At 51.3% G+C, this 20785-nt stretch overlaps 1 protein-coding gene across 1 annotated transcript in view; it reads right to left on the minus strand.

The window, feature by feature from the left end:
* SLIT1 (slit guidance ligand 1) overlaps positions 1–20585 on the minus strand; it is a 163263-nt gene extending 142678 nt beyond the window's left edge. The window contains exon 1 of the mRNA XM_035026232.1: positions 20389–20585. Coding sequence (XP_034882123.1) covers positions 20389–20585 — 197 coding nt within the window. The remainder of the gene's footprint in view (positions 1–20388) is intronic.
* Positions 20586–20785: the final 200 nt, after the last annotated feature.

Consider the following 20785-nt stretch of genomic DNA (forward strand, 5'->3'; position numbering starts at 1 on the left):
CCCTTGCAGACAGCGATGCTATCATCTGGTGGCAGAGGCTCCTACGAGCTGTCCGGAGTCGGAGCAGGGGAGAGCAGTGTGGGTCATGCATTTTAAGAAGACTGAGAGTGTGGGACTCAAGCTGAGGCCTAAAAGACAAGGCAGATGTGCCCAGTGAGTGGGACTGAGTGGACGTTCCAGGAAAGAACACCCCAGAGTATCTGGGGGCCGAAGGAGGAGACAGGCTGGGAGTCAGGAGCTGTGGGAAGCAGGGCTGGGGGAATGCGAGATCAGATCACAGAAGGCCTGAGAAAGCAAGCAGAGGAAGTCAGGGAGCCGAGGAGGCCTGAAGGCAGGAGCCCACCAGGAGGTGAGTCCTGCATCGAGGGGAAGGATGGCGGGGCTGAGGAGGGGAGGGGGCCCACTCTCTGGATCCCAGGGCCAGGCCTGAGCTGCAGTGTCTCCTCTGCCTGCAACCCCACCCCACCCCCGGCCTCTGGCCCTTCCTCCCTTCAAGGCTACATGTGTTCCTCCTCAGGCCACCCCAACCACAACCTTGGACATGGACCCCACCTTAGAGGCTATCTGGCCCCTGCTGAGCCTCCTAGGGAAGCTCACTTGCCTCTGCCAGGACACTTCTCTTCACAGCGAGCTAGTGCAGCCTCAGAAAAGCAGGTCCCTCCAGGAGGCAGCTACAGCACTCCCCAGAAAGTTCTTCCACCGAACCACACACAGCAGAATCTCAATCAGGCCTAGCCCCACACCCAGTCCCACATCCGCTTCTGATCTGTCTCCCTGTGGCAGCTCTGTGTTCACACCCACCCCAACTCCTCCTCTTTCTCACCACGTCACAGTCACTCGTATGCTTGGCAACAACCTAACTACCCCTATCCCCACGCGCGTGCACACACACACCCCCCAGTCCCCTGCAGCCCGGCTTCCTCACTTACCAACCCCAGTCAACCCAAATCCCAGCTCCTTTGAAAAACAGCAAGGTCCCTCTCCTGTAAGCATTTAGGAAGTGTGTTTGGCCTAGACGATGTTCTAGAGTTGCAACCACTAAGAACCCCATATTTCAGTTTCCACATACTCCAGAAACCAGGCTCTGTGGACGCCCTCAGGAGGGGCTGGAAAGTATGACAGCACCTATCTTACAGACGAGGACATTTTGCCTCAGAGAGGTCAGGTGTCTTCCAGAGGTCACCAGCTGCTACATGACAGAGCAGAGACGTGGACACAGCCATCTGATCCGGGGGCCCAAGCTTCTTCCAGCAGGCCGGGCCGGTGACAAGTGGATGACGCATTCAACCCGTCACTCTCCTGCCCTGCCCCTGAGCCTGTCTCCTGATCCTGAGGAGCAGCTGGGAAAACTCATTCCCTGCGCATCTCTTTTCAAACAGGATCTCTCAGAGGGGCTTGAGGCCTCTCCAAGGTAATGAGAGCCCCAGACTGAGGCACGTCCCACCCTAGAGGCTGTGAGGAAGCCCTCTCCACATGAGACAGGCTCCTTTTTTTTTTTTTTTTTAAGATTTTATGTATTGGGGCGCCTGGGTGGCTCAGTTGGTTAAGCGACTGCCTTCGGCTCAGGTCATGATCCTGGAGTCCCAGGATCGAGTCCCGCATCGGGCTCCCTGCTCGGCAGAGAGTCTGCTTCTCCCTCTGACCCTCCTCCCTCTCATGCTCTCTGTCTCTCATTCTCTCTCTCTCAAATAAATACATAAAATCTTTAAAAAAAAAAAAAAGATTTTATGTATTTATTTGAGAGAGAGATCGAGATTGAGAGAACGAGTGGGAGGAGGGGTAGGGGGAGAGGCAGACTCCCTGCAGAGCAGGGAGCCGGGTGCGGGACTCAATCCCAGGATCCTGGGATCATGACCTGAGCTGAAGGCAGACGCTTAACCAACTGAGCCACCCAGGAGACCAAGACAGGCTCTTCCCAACGTGAGGGTCTTTTCTCTTGAACTAAATATTCTTCCCTGAAACAGCCCCTCTAAGCCTCACCTACACTGCACCCCAACCTGCTCCTTCTGCTCACAATCATGCTTCAAGCATCGAGAACATCATCAACAAGCCCTTCAAATTGGTTCCCTCTGCAAGCAGGGCTGGTTTCTTTTGGGCCATCCTGCTGAAACTTTCATCCCCAAACCCAAAACCACAAGGAATTTTGGGTTGTTTTAATTTCTTCATCATAACGATACATCGGCACTGGTAACAAGAGCAAAAATGTTAAACTTAAATGGACATCACCAGAGCAATACTTAGTTGACCTTCCAGCACATCTGAGAAACCAGATACTACGCAGTCATTTAAAAGGGTACAAATCATTTTGTACTCACAGGGAAGGATGTCCATGATACAGTTGTGGTAAAAGGGTTACAAGACAGCTTGTATTCTATGAGCCCCCTCATGTAAAATCTACACCCATGTCCATCCTGGGATGTGTGCAGAGCAAGCTCCCTGGGGGCTGTTTGCCACATATTAATGCCTATAACTGCTAAGTGCTGGTTTTAGTTTCTTTTTTATGCTTTTCTGCACTGCTTGAATTTTTTAAGATTTTATTTATTCATTTGAGAGAAAGAGAGAGGGAGCACATGAGCAAAGGGGGAGAGGCAGAGGGGGAGGGAGAAGCAGGCTCCCCGCTGAGCAGGGAGCCCGATACAGGACTTGATCCCAGAACCCTGAGATCACAACCCAGGCCGAAGGCAGATGCCCAACCATCTGAGCCACCCAGGCACCCCTGCTTGAATTTTTAAAATTATATCTATATTTTTATAAGCCAACAAAATATTCCAGTTACTGCATTTAAAAATAAGAGTAATACAGGGCACCTGGGTGGCTCAGTTGGTTGGGTGTCTGGCTCTTGTTTTTGGCTCAGGTCATGAGCTCAAGGTCCTGGGATCAGGCCCCTGTCAGGCTCTGTTTTGGGCATGGACCTGCTTGGGGTTCTCTCCCCCACTCTCTCTCTGCCCCTCCCCCACCCATGCATGCTCTCGCTCTAAAAAAAAATAATAAAATAAATAAAAATAAGAGTAACACATGCACATTGTTGAATTTTTTTCAATTTTCTGAAGAATAAAGAAAAAATTTAAATCACACATAAATTCATTCCCCAGAATTAACCCCTGTTAAAATTCTGGAATAGTTTCTTCCAAGCCTGTTTTCTTTGGACACAATTTTTATGTAGTTGAAATAATTTAATAAATATTGATTGAAGACTTATATTTGCAAAGCATTTTGCAAGGTTCTGAAGATATGGGGATGAGTGAGACAGACATACATGGTATGCATTCCTTCCACAATGCTATACCCTGTTCATTCCCCACTGATGATTTTTTTTTTTTAAAGATTTTATTTATTTATTTGACAGAGAGAGAGACAGCGAGAGAGGGAACACAAGCAGGGGGAGCAGGAGAGGGAGAAGCAGGCTTCCTGCCGAGCAGGAAGCCCGATGTGGGGCTCGATCCCAGGACCCTGGGATCCTGACCTGAGCTGAAGGCAGACGCTTAACAAACTGAGCCACCCAGGCGCCCCCCCACTGATGATTTTTGATGGCCATCAATTATCCCTGCATTTGAATATATCAAGTTACTGGGACATTCCCTGAACCCCGGCTACTGGACACCTGGGCTCTTTTGATATCATTCAATTATAAACAACACTGCACAAAGCTTGGTGGGCATTTGGGAGGAATACATTCCTAGATAGGGTATTATTCAGCCAAAAGTCATGAAAAAGCTGATGTATTTTACAATAACTGGCTCATTCTTTCTCGTGGCAACCATGGTTTATAAGACAATTGACTTCAATAATTGTTCATTTCACAGGCAGCAAAACTGAGGCAAAGGAAAATGTTAAAAGACTTGTCTGAACAAGGCAGGGCCCAACATGGAAGTCAGGAATCCCTGAGGTTGGAATTCCCACGAGGTGGGCTGGGGGCTGGGGGTGGAGGGCTCACAGGGACTTCTGGCGACATCATAGTCACATGCCTCTCTTCTTCCCCTTTGGCACCAGTCCCACTGCTCAGACTCCAGACCCGTTCCTTAGCCCACCATCAGGCGGCTCCACCCCGTCCTCCTCACTTCCCGCACCCCACTCCACCCCCATGCAGGAAAAGACCTGGGACAGCAGGCGCAACAATGGGGCAAATACAGCCTCTCTCTCAGGAGGCCCTGATGCTTCCGGACGAGAATGTCCATGGACACCCTAGCTCCCCCAGCCCCCTGCCTCCCCCCATCAGCCTCGCTCTCTAACCCAGGAGCCAAGCGTGTCCTCTCAGGGGAGCGCCCTCTGGAGGCAGCCTGGGAGGCAGCGGCAGCTCCCATCAGGCACCCAGGTCGGAGGGCTGCAAAGGAGGCATTATCGCCACCTGGGCCCAGAGAATCGAGTTCCCAACATAGGCCCACCACTTCCCCTCAAACCCTCAGCAGAGGCCGTTGGAATGAGGCAAGGAGGTCATCTTTCTCCAGCGCCTGATTCCTCCAACAGGTGGTCCTTGAGTGTTGCCATGGAGACTCCCTCCCCAGCAAGCTGCCTGGGAAAAAAGAAGCTGGGAGAAGCTGCTGAGACCTTAAGACCTTTGCAGCCAGAGCAGCCAAGCGAGGTGGGCCTCCAGGGGGGCTCCAGGCCTGGTTTCCAGAAAGAACCCCGATCCAGCGCTCCCCAGGCTCCCTGAGGTTCTTGCCGCCAGAGCCCACATCCGCCACTCATCCCAACCAGGTACCCACTGTGTGCAGCCTCCGAGCCTAACTCCGAGCACGCTTCATCTCACTCCACCCTCACGCTCACAGGGAGTCGAGTCATGTTCTCTCTACCTCGCTGAGGAGGACACTAAGGCACAGAACTGGTGAAGCGATGGCCCAGAACCTCACAGCTAACTAGGGGTAGGGCTACCGGTATGATTCCATGTCCTTTCCCCCCATCATGATGCCTCCTGCCGACGACTCTGTCGAGGCCACCCCTCACCCCAAGTGCTCATGAGAAACAACTTGGAGACTTTGGGTAGGAAACCCTCGGGGCCTGTTCTAAGACCATGTGCTCTGCCTAAGCAACAATATCAGGGGGTCCCCAGCCGGCTGAACCATGTGTGTTCTTAGTGGCTAAGAGCTTAGCCTTTAGAGCCAAAATGTCTGCCTTCAAACTCCTGCTCCACCATCACTAGCTGTGTAACCTTGGGCATGTAGCTCAAATTCTCTGTGCCTCAGTTCCCCCATTTGTACAATGAGGATAATGATAGTACCCACCTCTTAGAGGTGTGGTGAGGTGTAAATGACTTAATATTACTTTCTTTTTTTTTTTTTAAGACTTATTTATTTTAAAGAGGGGCGGGCAGAGGGAGAGGGAGAGAGAATCTCAAGCAGCCTCCCCCCTGAGCACAGAACCCAACACAGGGCTTGATCTCAAGACCCCGAGATCAGGACCAGAGCTGAAACCAAGAGTCAGATGCTTAACAACTGAGCCACCCAGGCATCCCAATGACTTAATATTTCTAAAACACTGAGAGTAAGGCCTGGCACGCTCTCTGCATCCGTATTACCTACGGAGATTAATTTACTACCACTGTTGCTGTGGTTTCCCTCAAGGACATGGCTCCACCAGGAAGGTGGTGCCCCAGGCTCGGCTCAGGCTGGAGCTGGACGGGCCGGGCCCCACTGATCGGGGTGGGGGGGCCAGCAGCTGCCCATGCCCTGCAGGCCCCGTGATGGGAAAGCCCAGGGAAGATGGCCTAAGACAGTTCTCTCTCTTCCAAAAGTGAGGAGTGTGCATCCATCCTTCTTCCCCAGGAGGAAATACACTCCAGCGGCCAATGGCCCTGGTTTCCATCAGCTCCTGTGTGGTCCTACCCTGAAAGAAAAGCCTCAGTGGTAGAAGATTTTGGAGAAAATCCTCTGAAGCAAAGTTACCAAGATAAAAACAAAAACACACAAGGATTTCTTGAATCCTCTCAAAAACAAGAATCTGATCCCCAGAACCTGGGTGTTTGGTGATACACTGAAAGAACCCCTCGGACCTCTAGCGCCGTGGGAATAAACAGCCTGGGTCCCTCACAGCGTGTTCTGGGGGGTCCCGCGTGCCTCACGAGCAGTTCTTACCCTAGGGTTCCACCACCTTCTAGGGCTAGTTCCCTAAGGGACCAGAACCTTCCCACAGCGCCCCAAGCCTGCAATGACAGCAGGGAGGCTCAGGCCACCCTCCAAATCCCTTCCTGCCGGATCCCCAAAAAAATAAACACGCAGCTCTGACTGGGGCTGAGACAGGCCTCTGGGCTGGGGAACCATACACCTCGGCTCTATCCTTAGAAACACTACGCGGGCCAAATCGCTGGCAGTGAGAGCCTGCAGAGTCAGAAGAGAGAGCAGAGGGAAGGAAGAATCTCCCCACCCAGCCATGGCCCCGGACAGCAGGCTGAACACCCCAACCTGCAGGCCACCCAGCCGCACGCCCATGCCCTTGTGCCTGGAGCCCCACGTTCCCTCTGGCTCCCCTCCAATCTGCTCTCCTAGCCACAGCCAGGGGGCTCCTTTCAAGATGCAGATCTGATCATGTCACTCCCCACTTAAGCCCTTCAATGAATCCCCATTGCCCTTGGAACTGAGACAAAAATCTCCTCACCGAGAGCGACAAGGCCCCCGTGGCCTGCCCCACACGCCCCCCGTTCTGATCCGCTCCTTCCTGTGAACAGCCATCCGCTCTGCCTAGAATACTCCTTCCTCTTTGCCTGATTCCAACTCTTCCTTCCAGCGGGTCAAACTCCCTATCACAGACCTGCAGAACGCCCCAGCCCTCCTGCAGCATGAGCCAGAGGCAATTTTATATGGGTAAGGGGGCTTCCTTGAATGCTCTCTCTGCCCCTACAGAAGTTTATAAGCTCCTCGAGGACACAGGCTGTGTTGGTTGCTTCTCACCATTGTATCCTCAGGGCCTAACATGGTACCTGGCACCTCAGAGATGCTACAGGAAGTAGTTCTTGAAGGCCTGAACAGATTTGCATTAAAATGTACATATTCCAAACAGCGATGGGCTGAGGGAGTTTTCCAAGTTTCCCTGCCCCCCCAAAGCGGTGTCATGAGTTCAAGCCCCATGTTGGGTTCTACCTTGGGCGTGGAGCCCACAGGAAGGAAGGGAGGGAGGGAGGAAGGAAGGAAGGAAGGAAGGAAGGAAGGAAGGAAGGAAGGGAGGGAGGGAGGAAGGGAGGAAGGAAGGAAGGAAGGGAGGGAGGGAGAGAGAGAAATGCTTTCCCTTATCGAATCATTATGTTGTACGCCTGAAACTAATCTATCACTGTATGTCAATTATACTTTGACTTAAAAATAAATAAATTTGGTGGGCACCTGGCTGGCTCAGTCAGTAGGGCATGCAACTCTTGATCTCGGGGTTGTGAGTTCGAGCCCCATGCTGGGTGTAGAGATTACTTAAAAATAAAATATTTTAAAAATAATAATAAATAAAATTTTAAAACAAAAAAAATCAAAAATTAAAAAGAAATGCTCCCCCGAACGGATATCCGCCAAGAAAAGCTCCACACACAGAGGACACTGAGCGTTACCAATGACTTCCCACACAGCCCACAAGTTAAAAGACAGATTCTTCCTCAGTAGCTCTCACAGGAGAATACCAGCCCCCAGGGTTTCAGCTGCTCCGCTCCCCTACTTCCTTCAACACCCCAGCACTCCTGCCTCAGAGCCTTTGCCCATGCTGCTCTCTCAGCCCAGAACTGCCCAGAACAGCCCTCTCCTCCTCACCTGCCCACCAACACGCACACCTGACTGACCCCTGCCATCCTTCAGGGCTTCAGTGGAAACATCTGTTCCAAACCAGCCCCCCCCCCCCCACCCGTGCGTTCACTCAGCTCCCCTCCCAGAGCTGGGATTGGAATTTAGAGTCGTGTGCAATATGAGGTCCTTTGTTAAAGGCCGGTCTCTCTCCTGCCAGGCGAGGAAGGGCAGAGGCCACCTCTGGTCCGCTCCCTGTGATCTGCCCAACACCCTCAACACAGTAAGCGTTCACTAAACAGAGGGAAAATAGGCTGAATGAGCAATCCTGCCCACCGAGCCCAGCTGCTGCTGGCACATCTCAGCCGAAGCGTGGCCCACACTCCCATCAGCGGGTGGAGCCCTGCCCACAGTCCTCAGGCATCGGCGGGTGGGTCATGATCAGGAGGCTCCCCCAACCCCCCCTCAGCAGAGCGCACAAGCCTGGTGCCAACCCCAGAGCTGCTGGGACTGCCCTCCAGCATGCAATAACTCGAGAAGCCCCAGGGAGGAGTAGTCGGGGGCCCCAGGCCAGGGCAGAGTTGCTACTGATCCCTCTCTTCCCCAGGCTCCTGGGGACCCGTCTTGTCGCCTTGGCTTGAATACTAGCAATATCTATACTCTCAAAACCAAGCCAACTCATTGAAGCCTCATGATAACACCTGATTCAAATGTTTATTATCAGTTCTGATTCACATTATGAGGAGACTGAGGCAAAAACATTTCAGTGACTTGTTCAAGATCAGCTAGCTGATAATTGGGTTGAGGAGGCAAGCCCAAGCATGTCTGACTCCAGGGCCCAGCTCGCTCTTTTTTTTTTTAATTCCAATAAAATACGCATAACAAAATTTACCACTTTAACCATTTTAAGTTCAGTAGTGTTAAGCGTATTCACATTGTTGTACAACAGATCTCCAGAGATTTTTTTCATCCTGAAAAACCAAAACTCTGTTCCCGTTAAACAATAACTCTCCATTCCTCCCTCCCCCTTGACCCTGGCAACCACCACTCTGCTTGTCTCTGAATTTGACTGTTTTTTTTTTTTAAGATTTTATTTATTTGAGAGAGAGAGCAAGAGCAAAAGAGAGCAAGAGAGCAGAGAGAGAGTGCATGAGCAGGGTGGAGGGGCAGAGGGAGAGGGAGAAGCAGACTCCCCGCTGAGCAGGGAACCCCACCTGGGTTCGATCCCAGGACCCCGGGATCATGACCTGAGCCAAAGGCAGATGCTTAACCAACTGAGCCACCCAAGTGCCCCGTGAATATGACTATTTTAGATACCTCATATAAGTGGAATCATACAGTATTTGTCTATGACTGGCTTATTTCATTCAGCATAATGTCCTCAAGGTTCATCCACGTTGTAGCATGTGACAGGACTTCCTTACTTTTTTAAGGTTGAATTATATTCCACTCTATGTATGCATACACCCCATTGTGTTTATCCACTCATCTGTAGATGGACACTTGGGCTGCTTCCACCCTCTAGCTCTTGTGAATAATGCTGCAATGAACACGGGTGTACAAATATCTTCAAGACCCTGTTTTCAATCTTTTGGGGGTACACCCAGAAGCAGACTTGCTGGATCATATGGTAATTCTATTTAATTTGTTGAGGGATCATCGAATGTTTTCCAGGGGGGTGCACCATTTTACACTCCCAGAAACAGTACACCAGGGTGCCAGTGTCCCCACTCCCTCCCACCAGCTGTTATTTCCTGGTTTTTGAGAGCAGTCATCCTGATGGGTAGGAGGTGGTCAGGGCCCAGTTGTTAACCCCATTTCCATGCTGTATTCTGTTCCGAGGTCCAGACCCCACCCTAGTCTCTTCGTTACCAAGGCCTGGCCTTGGTTTGCCTTTATGCTTCAATGCTAAGCCCTGACAGGGGTTTTATAGGGGCTGAATAAATGTTTGATAAATGAGTGGATGAAAGAAGCCAGGACTTACCAAGATATGTGGTACGGTAGTCCAATTTAAAACTAAACATGTACACGTCTCAGAGCCTCAAGACTCGGGGACCCTGGGCACCCCACTCACCAGCCATCTGTACCCCCCAGCAGATGATGTACCTCTCCGACCTTCTCATCATCAGCAGAGTGGTGATAATACCTTCCTCCCAGGACCGTTGTGAGCAGTAAAAGGGCAGAGGAGGGTAAAGCATCGCTCAGAGCCTGGCCCGGGTAGGGGGCTTTCCATGGTGACCACTGATACCATCCCAATTCCTCGCTGCCACTCTCCGTCTCTGACCCATCTCCCCCATCCGCAATTGGCTGGCTCTTCCTTTCCAAATCGCTGCCCTCCCCTCGGTGCTCCAGTCCACCTGCTCCCCCTCGGAGCTCCTGCGTGTTCTCTCCTCCCACAGACTTCCTCACCACCAACTCGCTGCCAGCCATCTGCCTTTGCCTCCCACTTCTCCCAGGAAACCAACTGCCCAGCTTGGCCAGTGAGCCCCCACCACAGGTCCAGAAGCTGTCCTCGGCCCTGGTCCTCAGACAGCCTGGCTGCTCTCCCAGGTTAAGCCTCCTCCCCATCTCCAAACTCCTTCTCTGGCACGGGCCAAGTTCCGATCCACTGATGGTCAGGAGCTCCTCCGGTCTCCCCACCTCCTCCTCCTCATTGCCTGCCCTCTTTTTTTTTTAATTGAGATATACAACTGACATACAACATTACACTAGTTTCAGGCATATAACGTATTGATTAGATGTCCGTATATATTGCAAAATGATCAGTGCAGTAAGTCTAGTTCACATCTGTCACTTCACACAGTTACTTTTTTTTTTCTTGTGATGAGGACTTTTACTCTCTTAGCAACTCTCTTAGCAACTTTCAAATATACAATAAATATACAATAGCATATTATTAACCGCAGTCTCCATGCTGTACGTTATCTCCCCAGGACTCACTGACTTTATAACTGGAAGTCTACCTTTTAACCACTTTCAGTCATTTTACCTCCTGCCACCTTAATGTGGGCAGAAACTAAGGGCAATCTTCATGGGTCTACGAAGGACATACTTTCCTCACCAGGAAGCCCCAGCAAGAAGCAGTGTTTCCCACATGGTGTTTTGGTCACCTCCTGCATCTGCATCACCTGAATTGCCTTTGCAAAAACCTGCTGAATCCACATCTTTCTGGGATGGGCCTGGGAATCTGCATTTTATGCCAGCTTCCCAGGAAAGTCTTTTTTTTTTAAGATTTTATTTTTTAAAGTAATCTCTATACCCAACATGAGGCTCAAACCCACAACCCCGAGATCAAGAGTTGCATGCTCTATCAACTGAGCCAGTTAGGTGCCCCCCCCCCCGCCCAGGAAATTCTTATTCCCGTTGAAGTTTCTGTTCCAACTCTTTGCCATGAGGTCCTCCCAAATGTCTCTCCAGTCCACATACTCTACAGAGTAACCATCCTCTATCCCTATCCTTAGGGTCGTCTTTTTCCTGTAGCTGATTATTGGCAATGAAAACAAAAGAGATAGAAGCCAGCTTCACGGCTTCTCCTCCAGGATCACCCGCCCTCACCATGTTCACTCCATTCACAAAATCCTTCTCCCAGGCTGGAGCCTTGGGGCCCCATGACCCTCCTATGTGCTCTCTCTGCACCTTCTGCCTTGGTCTAGATCTGTTTCCTCCTGTGCCTCGGCCTCTGTGGCCTAACTCCATGAGGACTGTGGCCACGGCCTACTGCTGATGTGACAAATTACCACACGCTCAGGGGCTTGAAACAACACAGATGTATTCTCTTACAGCTCGGGAGGCCACTTTTGGCTCATGGCCCCTCCTGTCACCACTCCCACCTCTTGCTTCCATTGTTACATCTCCTTCTCCAGGCTTGACCTTCCTGTCTCTCTCTTACAGGGACCCAGGGATGACGTCGTGCCCACCCCGATGACGCAAGATCATCTCTCATCTCGAGATCCTTAACTGCATCTGCAAAGCCCTTTGTGCCATGTAAGACAACATAGTCACAGGTTCCCAGGACTGGAACATGGACATCTTTGGGGACCATTACTCAACCCATAATGACTATATTTTCTAAAGCAAAGATCAGAAACAGAAAATGTCTTACTAAATGTTTAAAAAAAAAAAACTCATCAAACACACCTTTTGTGAGCACCTACCATGCATCAGACAATGGGAATACAAAGATACATGAGACACAGCCCCTGCCCTCAGGAAACTCAAAACCCAAGGTACCCATCAAACAAACCAGCTTCTTAAAAAGCAATAAAGTGCTCTTCCCTACAGAAGAATTCCAATTAATAAATGTAGAAGGAATGAGGGAAATAGAAAATCAAAATTGGATAATAATGGTTGCAGGCAAGATAAATTAATGGGTGCTAAAATTAGTAGGTAAGAATTTGAGGACAAAAAGGCAATGGCAGTCTCAACATATCTCCCCCAGATATTTATTAACTGCAGATGCAAAGTCAGGAATGTCAAGGGGAAGAAAACTGGCAGAACACCATCGTAACCAAGAGATTAAGGTTACCATCACCAGCAATGAGATGTATCAGTGTCACCGACTCCCCAGTGGGATGCCCCGAGAAGAGCACACCATCCCTATTGCATTCCTGCCAAAAATCCATAACCTCAGTCCAATCAGGAGGAAACACCAGACAAAGCCAAAGTGAAGAGCACTCTACAAAGTAACTTACCAGTACTTTGCAAAAGTGTCCATGTCATGAAAAGCAAGAAAAGACTAAAGAATTGTCACAGACTAAAGGAGAATAAGGGGAAATGACAACTAAACACCATGTGGAATCCTGGACTGGATCCTAGAATCGAAAGAGGACGTTAGTGGAGAAGCTGGTAAAATCTGCATAAAGTCCGTAGCTTAGTTAATAGTCTTGTACCCATGTTAATTTCTTAATTTTGATCATTGCACTATGGATAAGAAAGACACGAACACTAGGGGAAGCTGGGTGAAGGGTATATGGCAACTCTCTCTCAGTACTATTTTTGCAACTTTTCTGCAAGTCTAAAATTATTTTAAAATGCAAGTTTTCAAAAATTTTTAAAGAATAAAAATACAGCAATGGCAGCAAAACTGTTGTCCCAGACAAGCCAGAAATCAGAGTCACGGTAACCATAACCAACTGGTCTCCCCATTGCCAGCTGGTCTCCAGCTCCATTTATTCCCCCACACCAAAGTCAGTGAACAGAATGTCTTAAAACACTATTTTGCACTTGTCACCCTCCACTCAAAACCTCTGGGGGTAAGTGCTCAAAGGGTCTTTTCAAAAGGACACAGGGGCAGCTTGAAGGGGCTCCCACCAGCCAAACGTGGGACACTCTGAACAGCAAAATAAATAACGACAATAACAAATTATAACCCAAAGAATAAAATAACAATCCATGAGTCCATACTGTAATAAAGACAAACAGATGGAGGAGAAGGGAAAGTTCCTTCTTGCAGTAGAATGCCAAGTAATAAACGGAGAAGAAAAGAGGAAGTCAGAAATGTCTCAGCAATGGGTGTTAACCCTAGTGAAAGTCTGGTGAAGAACAGGATATTTACATAGCCTCGAAGTAGCCCCCCCCACAAATGGCTTATTAATAATAAAGGGGGAAATAGTAACTTTTCAGCAGAGAAGCCTGGCAGACACCCACTTACCAAGTGATCAAAATGAAAATCACCAATACTGGGACAAATTGACGTCATGTGTCTTCTGATATGACCCACTAAGAAGGGCAGAACATCACTAACTTAGCATTCCTGCCAAAAGGACATAACCTCAATATTACAATGAGGACAGAGCAGATGAGGCCAAGCTGAGGGACATTCTACAAAATAACTGGTCTGTATTCTTCACAAATGTAGAGGTCAAGAAAAGTGAAGAAAGGCCAAGTAACTAGGCCAAATTAAAGCAGACTAAAGAGCCGTGACAAGTCATTGTAATGTGTGATCCTACACACACCTCTGATCACTACAAAAGACACTGTTGAGACCATCGACGAAATGCAAACATGAACAATAGAGTAGATAACGGTACTGTATCAATGTTAAATTTTCTGATTTTCATAGCCTCTCAGAAAAACACACACCAAACTATTTAGAGGAAAAAACTTACATCTTCAACCTCATCTTTTTTTTTTTTTTAAGATTTATTTATTTGAGAAAGAGAGGGCACACACACGTCCAAGTCGGGGGAGGGACAGTGGGAGAGAATCTCCAGGAGACTCCCTGCCGAGCTCAGAGCCGGACACGGGGCTCCATCCCATGACCCATGAGATCATGACCTGAATGGAAACTAAGAGTCGAACACATAACCAACTGAGCCACCCAGGCGCCCCTAATCTTCTTTTAATTTTTTTTTTAAACACTATGCCAATGCCCAACATGGGGCTTGAACTCATGACCCCGAGATCAAGAGTCACATGCTCTACCAACCAAGCCAGCCAGGCGCCCCTCCAACCTACTCTTAAATAGTTCCCCAAAAATTGTGCATGTGTACAATATATGATAAAGCAAATGGGGAAAAATATAAACAATTGAATCTGGACAACAGATATATAGGAACTCCTAATACTTTTGTTGCAACTTTCTTACAAACTTGAAATTATAACAAAATAAAAAGCTACAATGGCACAAAGGATTTTTGGGGGGTGATAAAAATATTCTAAAATAGGATTATGGTGATGTTTGCACAACTCTGGAGATTTAAAAAAATCACTGAATAGTTAAAAAAAAAAAGTATAAAAATACACACACTCCCTCTGATGGATCCCTATTTCCCAGCTCCATGACCTGGTACCCACCCATTACTTGAATCTCCTCTCTCAGAACTCAGCAACACAAATGTGCACCCCACTGGCTGGATCTGCTCCTTACTCTCCTCCCCAAACGCACGGCACACACCTTCTGATGCCCCTGATTCCCCGACCCTCTCACTTCAGCTCTGTGCCTCCTGAGGTCCTGCCCAGTCCTCAAGGCCCATCAGTCCAGCCCTTCCTTCCCACCTGCACGCCCATCTCCTCATCTCTAACACTGACAGAGTACCTTCTATGTGCCAGTATTATTCTAACCACTCTACGCGCAGTATTTCGTTTGAACTCACAGCCCTGCGAAGTAAGTGCTATTATTATTTACAGATGAAGAAACTGAGTCACTAGTGAGCCGGCTGGGATCCCTCAGGTGGTCGTTGATGGAGGCAGGATTCAAACGAGGCCATTCTCACACGAAAGCCTGCGGGCAGCCACTGTGCTCTGTGTCCCTAGAGACATCTTGACACATTTGTTCTTCTGCAGACAGACCTTTCTCGCCCACCAGCCTGCAGACTCCCTGGGGAGCGGGTCCCCACTCTGGACCTCTCTCAACACTATGCACACGGCAGGTGCCCAACAGCTGTTTGTCCGCCACAGGCTGGGTTCCAGAAAGAAGAGGAGGGGGTCGCAAACTCCATCAAAAAGAGGAGCCAGTTTTCCACCACCACCGCCCCCCTTCCCGAGCACAGCCCAGCTCCCTGGCTACTGCCCAAGGCCCGGCCGTCATCTGCTCTGGGTAATAAGTATTTGTATGGCGATAATTACAGCATTTGGGGAGAAAATCCCATTAAGCAAGAGCCCTGCCGAGCTGCTAATGCCAGCACAGAACGGGAGGCGGCAAGTCCGCCAAAGCTCCCGTCTGCTTCCAATAATGCAGGAGCTGCCGGTCCCCGCCGCCCTTCACCCGGCCCCAAAGAGCACGGCCGCCCCTGCTGGCAGCCTCGGGCAGCCGGGGCCACCGAGGGCCAGCCCCCTGCCTCAGAGCCGGCTGGGAGGCAAGGGCAGGGTTCGCTGGGGATCCAGAGCACCGGGGGCTGCATGGGAAGGGAAGAGGGAGCAGGACCAGGCTGGGATCCAGCCCTGAGTGTCGCCCCAGTCCCTTTCCTGTCCCTGCCATTCTGTCACCTTAATAACCATAATAATACTACCACTTCTAGGGCCCTAGCTGTGTGCCAGGCCCAGTGCAAAGTGCGGCTCCCGGCCCTGCCGTAGACGGTCCGCACAACCAGCCTCTCCTTTCAACCAGCAGGTCCTGCCATCATCCCCACTGCAAGGCAACAGGGGTGCTGAGAAGTCCCGCGCTCCTCCGGGGCACTGATCCCAGTTTGCAATTACGTGTTTATTCTCATATTGTGCTGCTCGTCGCTTCCTCCCTTGCCGGACTAAAACTCAGGGAGGGACAGGCTGTTTGGGCTTCTGTCCGGCACCATTCCCTCAGCACCATGCAGCCTTTCAATAGACAGCTATCTGTTGAATGAATTAATTAAACCCCATAATCTGCCCAAGGTCCCCCCAGCTGCTGCGTGGCAGAATGGGGCTAACAACGCAGGAAGTCTGGCTCCAGAACCATGCCATCACACCATCCACCCTGCAGAGAATCCCTGCCTGCTTCCCCGCCCACCCTGCTCCTTCTTCCAAATGCAGGAGATGGAGACAAAGATGTGTGGGGGCAAGGAAGGAGCACTCTGTGCAGCCAGACTCCAGGAGAGCCGGCTTGCAGCATGGCCAACTCTCACATGCTTACCTCCCAAACTCCCTCCTGCCCCACTGAACCCTCAAACCTTTGCTTGAGCTCCTCAGATAATAAAAATAATAATAACATCATCATCTAGTTAAATCACAAAGCATTTTCACACACCAGCCCTGTGCCAAGCATTGGGTCCTCTATGTCCATTGGGTCCCTTAACCCTCACCACCAACCTGCAACACAGTCATCCTCCCCTTTTACATATGGGGAAACTGAGTCTCACAGCAGATGGAGTGATGGCACCAGGGGCCTGCCACCAGTCATGCAGAGCCCAGCAAGAAGCCCAGGGCACCTGCTACTAGAGATGCAAGCCCCACCTAAAGGCAGCATCCTCTGCAGAGTGCAGGTCTCCGCCCCAGGAGACCATGGTACAGACATGGCTTCTGTCTGGCCCCCGACCCCTCCCCATGACCACCATCCAATCGTGATTTGGCATTCCAAACAGGCTGCCAAACAATCTGTCTGGAGTGCCCTGGGAAGTCTTCCTTGGGCCTGACCACCCAGCCCCATTGAATGGGGCCTCCAGTATCAGGGGGCCAAGCCGGGAAAAGGCAAGGGCCCTCCAGGCCTCTGCAGCAGGCAGGGAGCTAGGGCCGTGGACCAACTGGCCACGGGGCAAGAGAGCGGGCCCCCAGAAACTGATGAACAGCAGACCACGCTGGGCTGGGGGTGCAAATGGAAGCCAGTGGGCCTTCCCCAGGGTCCTTCCTGGCCTTACCATCCTCAGGCCTCTCCCATCTCTGCACCCTGTCCCCACAAGCCTAGAATGCAAGTGCCCGCCTGGGGTGGAAGGGAGAAGCAGTGTCCCCCCACACTACACTCTCTTACCACACTCTCCTGGATGCTCTAGTCTAAAAGACTTTTTTAATTAAAAAAAATCCGACTGAAAGTCAAAGTCCTTGAGTGGGAGAAAAGACAATTAATAGTGGCCACAGCTGGGTCCCTCTGAGGCTGAGTTCTACAAAGAGATGAAGCTTCCAGGCCTCCTCCACCACACCCCTAACCCTCACTCTGTATTTGAATTGTTCCACGGCAGTGAATTATTCAGCGTCGCTTCCTCACCCAGCCCACCAGCCCCATAGTCCCTCTGGCTGAGCCAATTTCCTCCACAGCTCTGGGGCCTGCACAATCTCTTCCCAGATGTCCCTGCAGCAGACCAACTTCTTCCCACTTGGGGGGATAGGCCTGCACCCAGAGCTATGGGATATGGGATCATAAACTTGCCAGGCCTCACAGGCTGCCATAGAAACTGCCCACGAGACAAAAGGCGAATGCACAGCTGCAGTCTCTCCAAATTTCACAGCCTCGGGGGCCGCCGTTCCGGGCCCCAGTACTGCACGATGCCCATATCGATGAGAGAGAGCGTTTGCTACGTTATTTTGAGTCTGGCTGTGTTCTCACCAAGGCCTCTTTTTGGGGTGTTCTTTTCTTCCTCAAATGGCTCTTTTGAGGCCTACCTGCTGCAAAGTCAGGCTCCCTCTGTTTTCTACATCCTTTCCCCACCCAAGAAGTTTTGCACACAGCAAAAACCAGACCTCCCCTGACTCCTCCACAATAACTCACCCGTGGATTCCATCCCCGAAGTCCCCAAAGGGAAAATCCAGGGAAAGAGGACTTCCTGACTCTTCCCAGCCTTCCCAGCCTCAAGCCCCATCACATCGGACTGGACACAGCACGCTGGGGGACAGCTGATCTGTTCACCCATCAGGCTGGCTCAGGCACACCTGCAGGCCTTTTGCTCATGCATTCCCTCTGTTTGGGCTGCCTGCCCTCTCTGCTGAGCAGGCTCCCACCAACCACTCTTGGGTCCCAAAGTGTGCTAATAAAATGGTCTATCCTCTGAGAAGCACCTTCCCCCCAAGAAAAGTGCTTCCCACCCCAATGCTCCCCACCACAGCCCCATCACACTGCTAGCCTCGCCCTCTCCCAAAAGCTTACAGTTAGGTGTCCCCTGTCTGGGCCTCTCAGCTGTATGTCCCTTGAAGGCAGGGACTTGCTCACTCCCTGCTGGAGCCTCAGCACTGAGGGCAGTTCCTGGCCCTGTAAACGTTTGCTGAATTAAAGAACAAGACGCTTCTCCTGATCCTATTGTAATAATGCCTCTCACTCAGTGAGCATCATAATGAGCTAGGCACTTTCCACACATTATCTTTGGTCCTCACAAGAACCAGAGACTTTTGTATCAGCAGTCCCATTTTCTGAGTGGAAAGCAACTAAGGCTCAGAGAAGTTAAGTAACTTGCCCAAGGTCACACAGCAACCTAGGCCGTTGGACCCCAACTCTTTCTTTTGCACTAGGAAATTTCACTTCCATTCCACTCTGATTGCAAGAGAGCTCATGAGTTCCTGAACATCAAAAGAGACACTGTCCTCAAAACTAAAGGTGGAGAGAAAGAGCAAGGAATGAGATGACTTCAAGATTCAGATCCAAAAGCAAAGGTAAGGGGCTACTATGTCTCAGACCTAGGCTGCTACCAGGGTAACAGCTGCAGGAGAAATGCCCTGTGGACGAGGCAGAGGAATGGAGAAGAGATCCAGAGTAAACAGGTGTAGAGAATGACCCTGCAACCTCAGGGGTCTTCTGGGCAGATTTCTGATGCCCAGTCCCTCTCCACGGCCACATAGCATAATGCCCAGGAACTTGATTCGGTCCAACCTCTCTCCACACCAGCATCTCTCCCCAGCCCCACAACACACACTGTTCTCACACACACTATCCTCTCTCTCTCTCTCTCTCTCTCTCTCTCTCTCTCTCTCTCACACACACACACACACACACACACACGCCAATTCCCATCTAGATTGCATCTAGATTGCAAATTCTCTGAAACCTCCGTGGGAATTTTTCAGACTCAGCCAAGAAGAGTCTAGGGCAAATGTGTGCTCACTAATTGCTGACCTTGGTACGGAGTTTGATCCAGGAGACAGCTCTCCCCAGGGTCAAATTTCTGCCTCTGGCCGGCTGGGAGCCATGAAAATGTGCTCAAGTTATCGAAATCTGTACGCCTTTCCTGAGAGCCACTGCAGTTCCCCAGGAGTGTGGGAAGGAGCATGCAGGTTTCAGAGGAGCCAGCAGCCTTCTCCAAAGTCCAGTTCAAAAATCTCCTGAGGCAGTCAGCTCTGCAGGCAGCACAAAGGCCCCCGCATATGACCAAAAATCCACACACACGCCCACGTTACAGGGACTCTCACAACCCCCATTACTGAGGTGACACCACGGATACTAGGAATTCACACAGAGGCACATTCTGCAGGAGAATCTAGCAAAGCAAATTATATAGGTCCATATAAACACATACACGGTAACCATACACACACACACACACACACACACACCCTACAAAGCTCAGCGGGTCTAGAAAGGACCGAGTTTCCTCAAGAATTTAGAAGTGAAAGAGAATAAGGGAAGAGAAATGATTTTTTAAATGACTTTCCATGGTCAATGTCTCCACTCCAGGCTCCTGACCGCTCAGCATGATTCACGGGGCTCCCAGTCCAGATCACACCTACCCCTTTCTGGGTGTCGATGTAACATATCCCAGGCCCCAAACCCAAATCCCTCAGGTCCCATTGTCTGCCTGGGTTGGGGATGGCTGGATGGGAGTTGGGGGACCAATGCCTGACACCTGCAAGAGAATAATTCTTAAGGCTCTGGGACAAACAATGGGGAGGAAGGGGAAGACTGGAAACTTCAACTCCATCCCATCTTGCTGCCCATCACCTGCCTCAAAGCCCAGTCCACACACAGTGCTCAGAACACAGCCCAAGATCCATGTGCCCAAAAGGAGATATGATGCCTGGCAGTGTGAGGAGCTTCCCCCTGGGTGCCAGGAAGGCTTTCTGGCACCAATTCCCAGCACCCTGGAGGAATAAAGTGCTGGCGCAGTGGGATGGGCCTGCCAGTGCTGAGTGCAGGGTGCAGGTGTGAGGTTGGGAGCTGCCAGCCCCGCCAGGGCCCTTTGAATCCCTGGAAAAGGAAACAGTGATGCCAATGGCTCCTGGCTCCGGAAGGACCCTGGCAGGCACTGACCCCCCTGTTGGCTGCGGAGCCCGGGGCCCCAACGGTCCTGCCCCCACCCCAGCCCCGAACTGCGTCCGGGTGGGAGGGCAACCTCGGGGCTCCCTGCGCGCTGGGGCTGGGGGCCGTACTCACAGGCGCTCCGTGTTCCGTGGGATGTTCTTCGGGATGGCCTGCAGCCCCGTGCCGTGGCAGTCCACCGTGGTGCCGGTGCAGGTGCAGAGGGCGGGGCACGCGGTGGCACCCAGGCGCCAGGCGGCCGTCCACAGCAGCAGCCAGAGCTCGGGCCGGACAAGCCCCGCCGAGGGCCCCCTCCGGGGCGTCAGCGCCATGGTGCCCTCACCGCGTCCCGCTTGTGTGCCAGACGGCGGCGGCCGCTTACCATCCCCGTCCGGGGCGGCCTCCAGGTGCGGTCCCGGGGCAGCGCCACCGAGGAGGCCCGTGCGCGGCGCCCTCACGGGCCGGGAGGCACCTTGCTCCGCCAAGCGACGGCGCCTGTGTGCGGACCGAGCGAGGGCCCCTGGGCGGAGGG

The sequence above is a fragment of the Mirounga leonina genome, unplaced genomic scaffold, assembly GCF_011800145.1.
Source record: "Mirounga leonina isolate KUSES-001 unplaced genomic scaffold, KU_Mleo_1.0 Mir_114, whole genome shotgun sequence".
Classification (NCBI taxonomy): Eukaryota; Metazoa; Chordata; class Mammalia; order Carnivora; family Phocidae; genus Mirounga; species Mirounga leonina.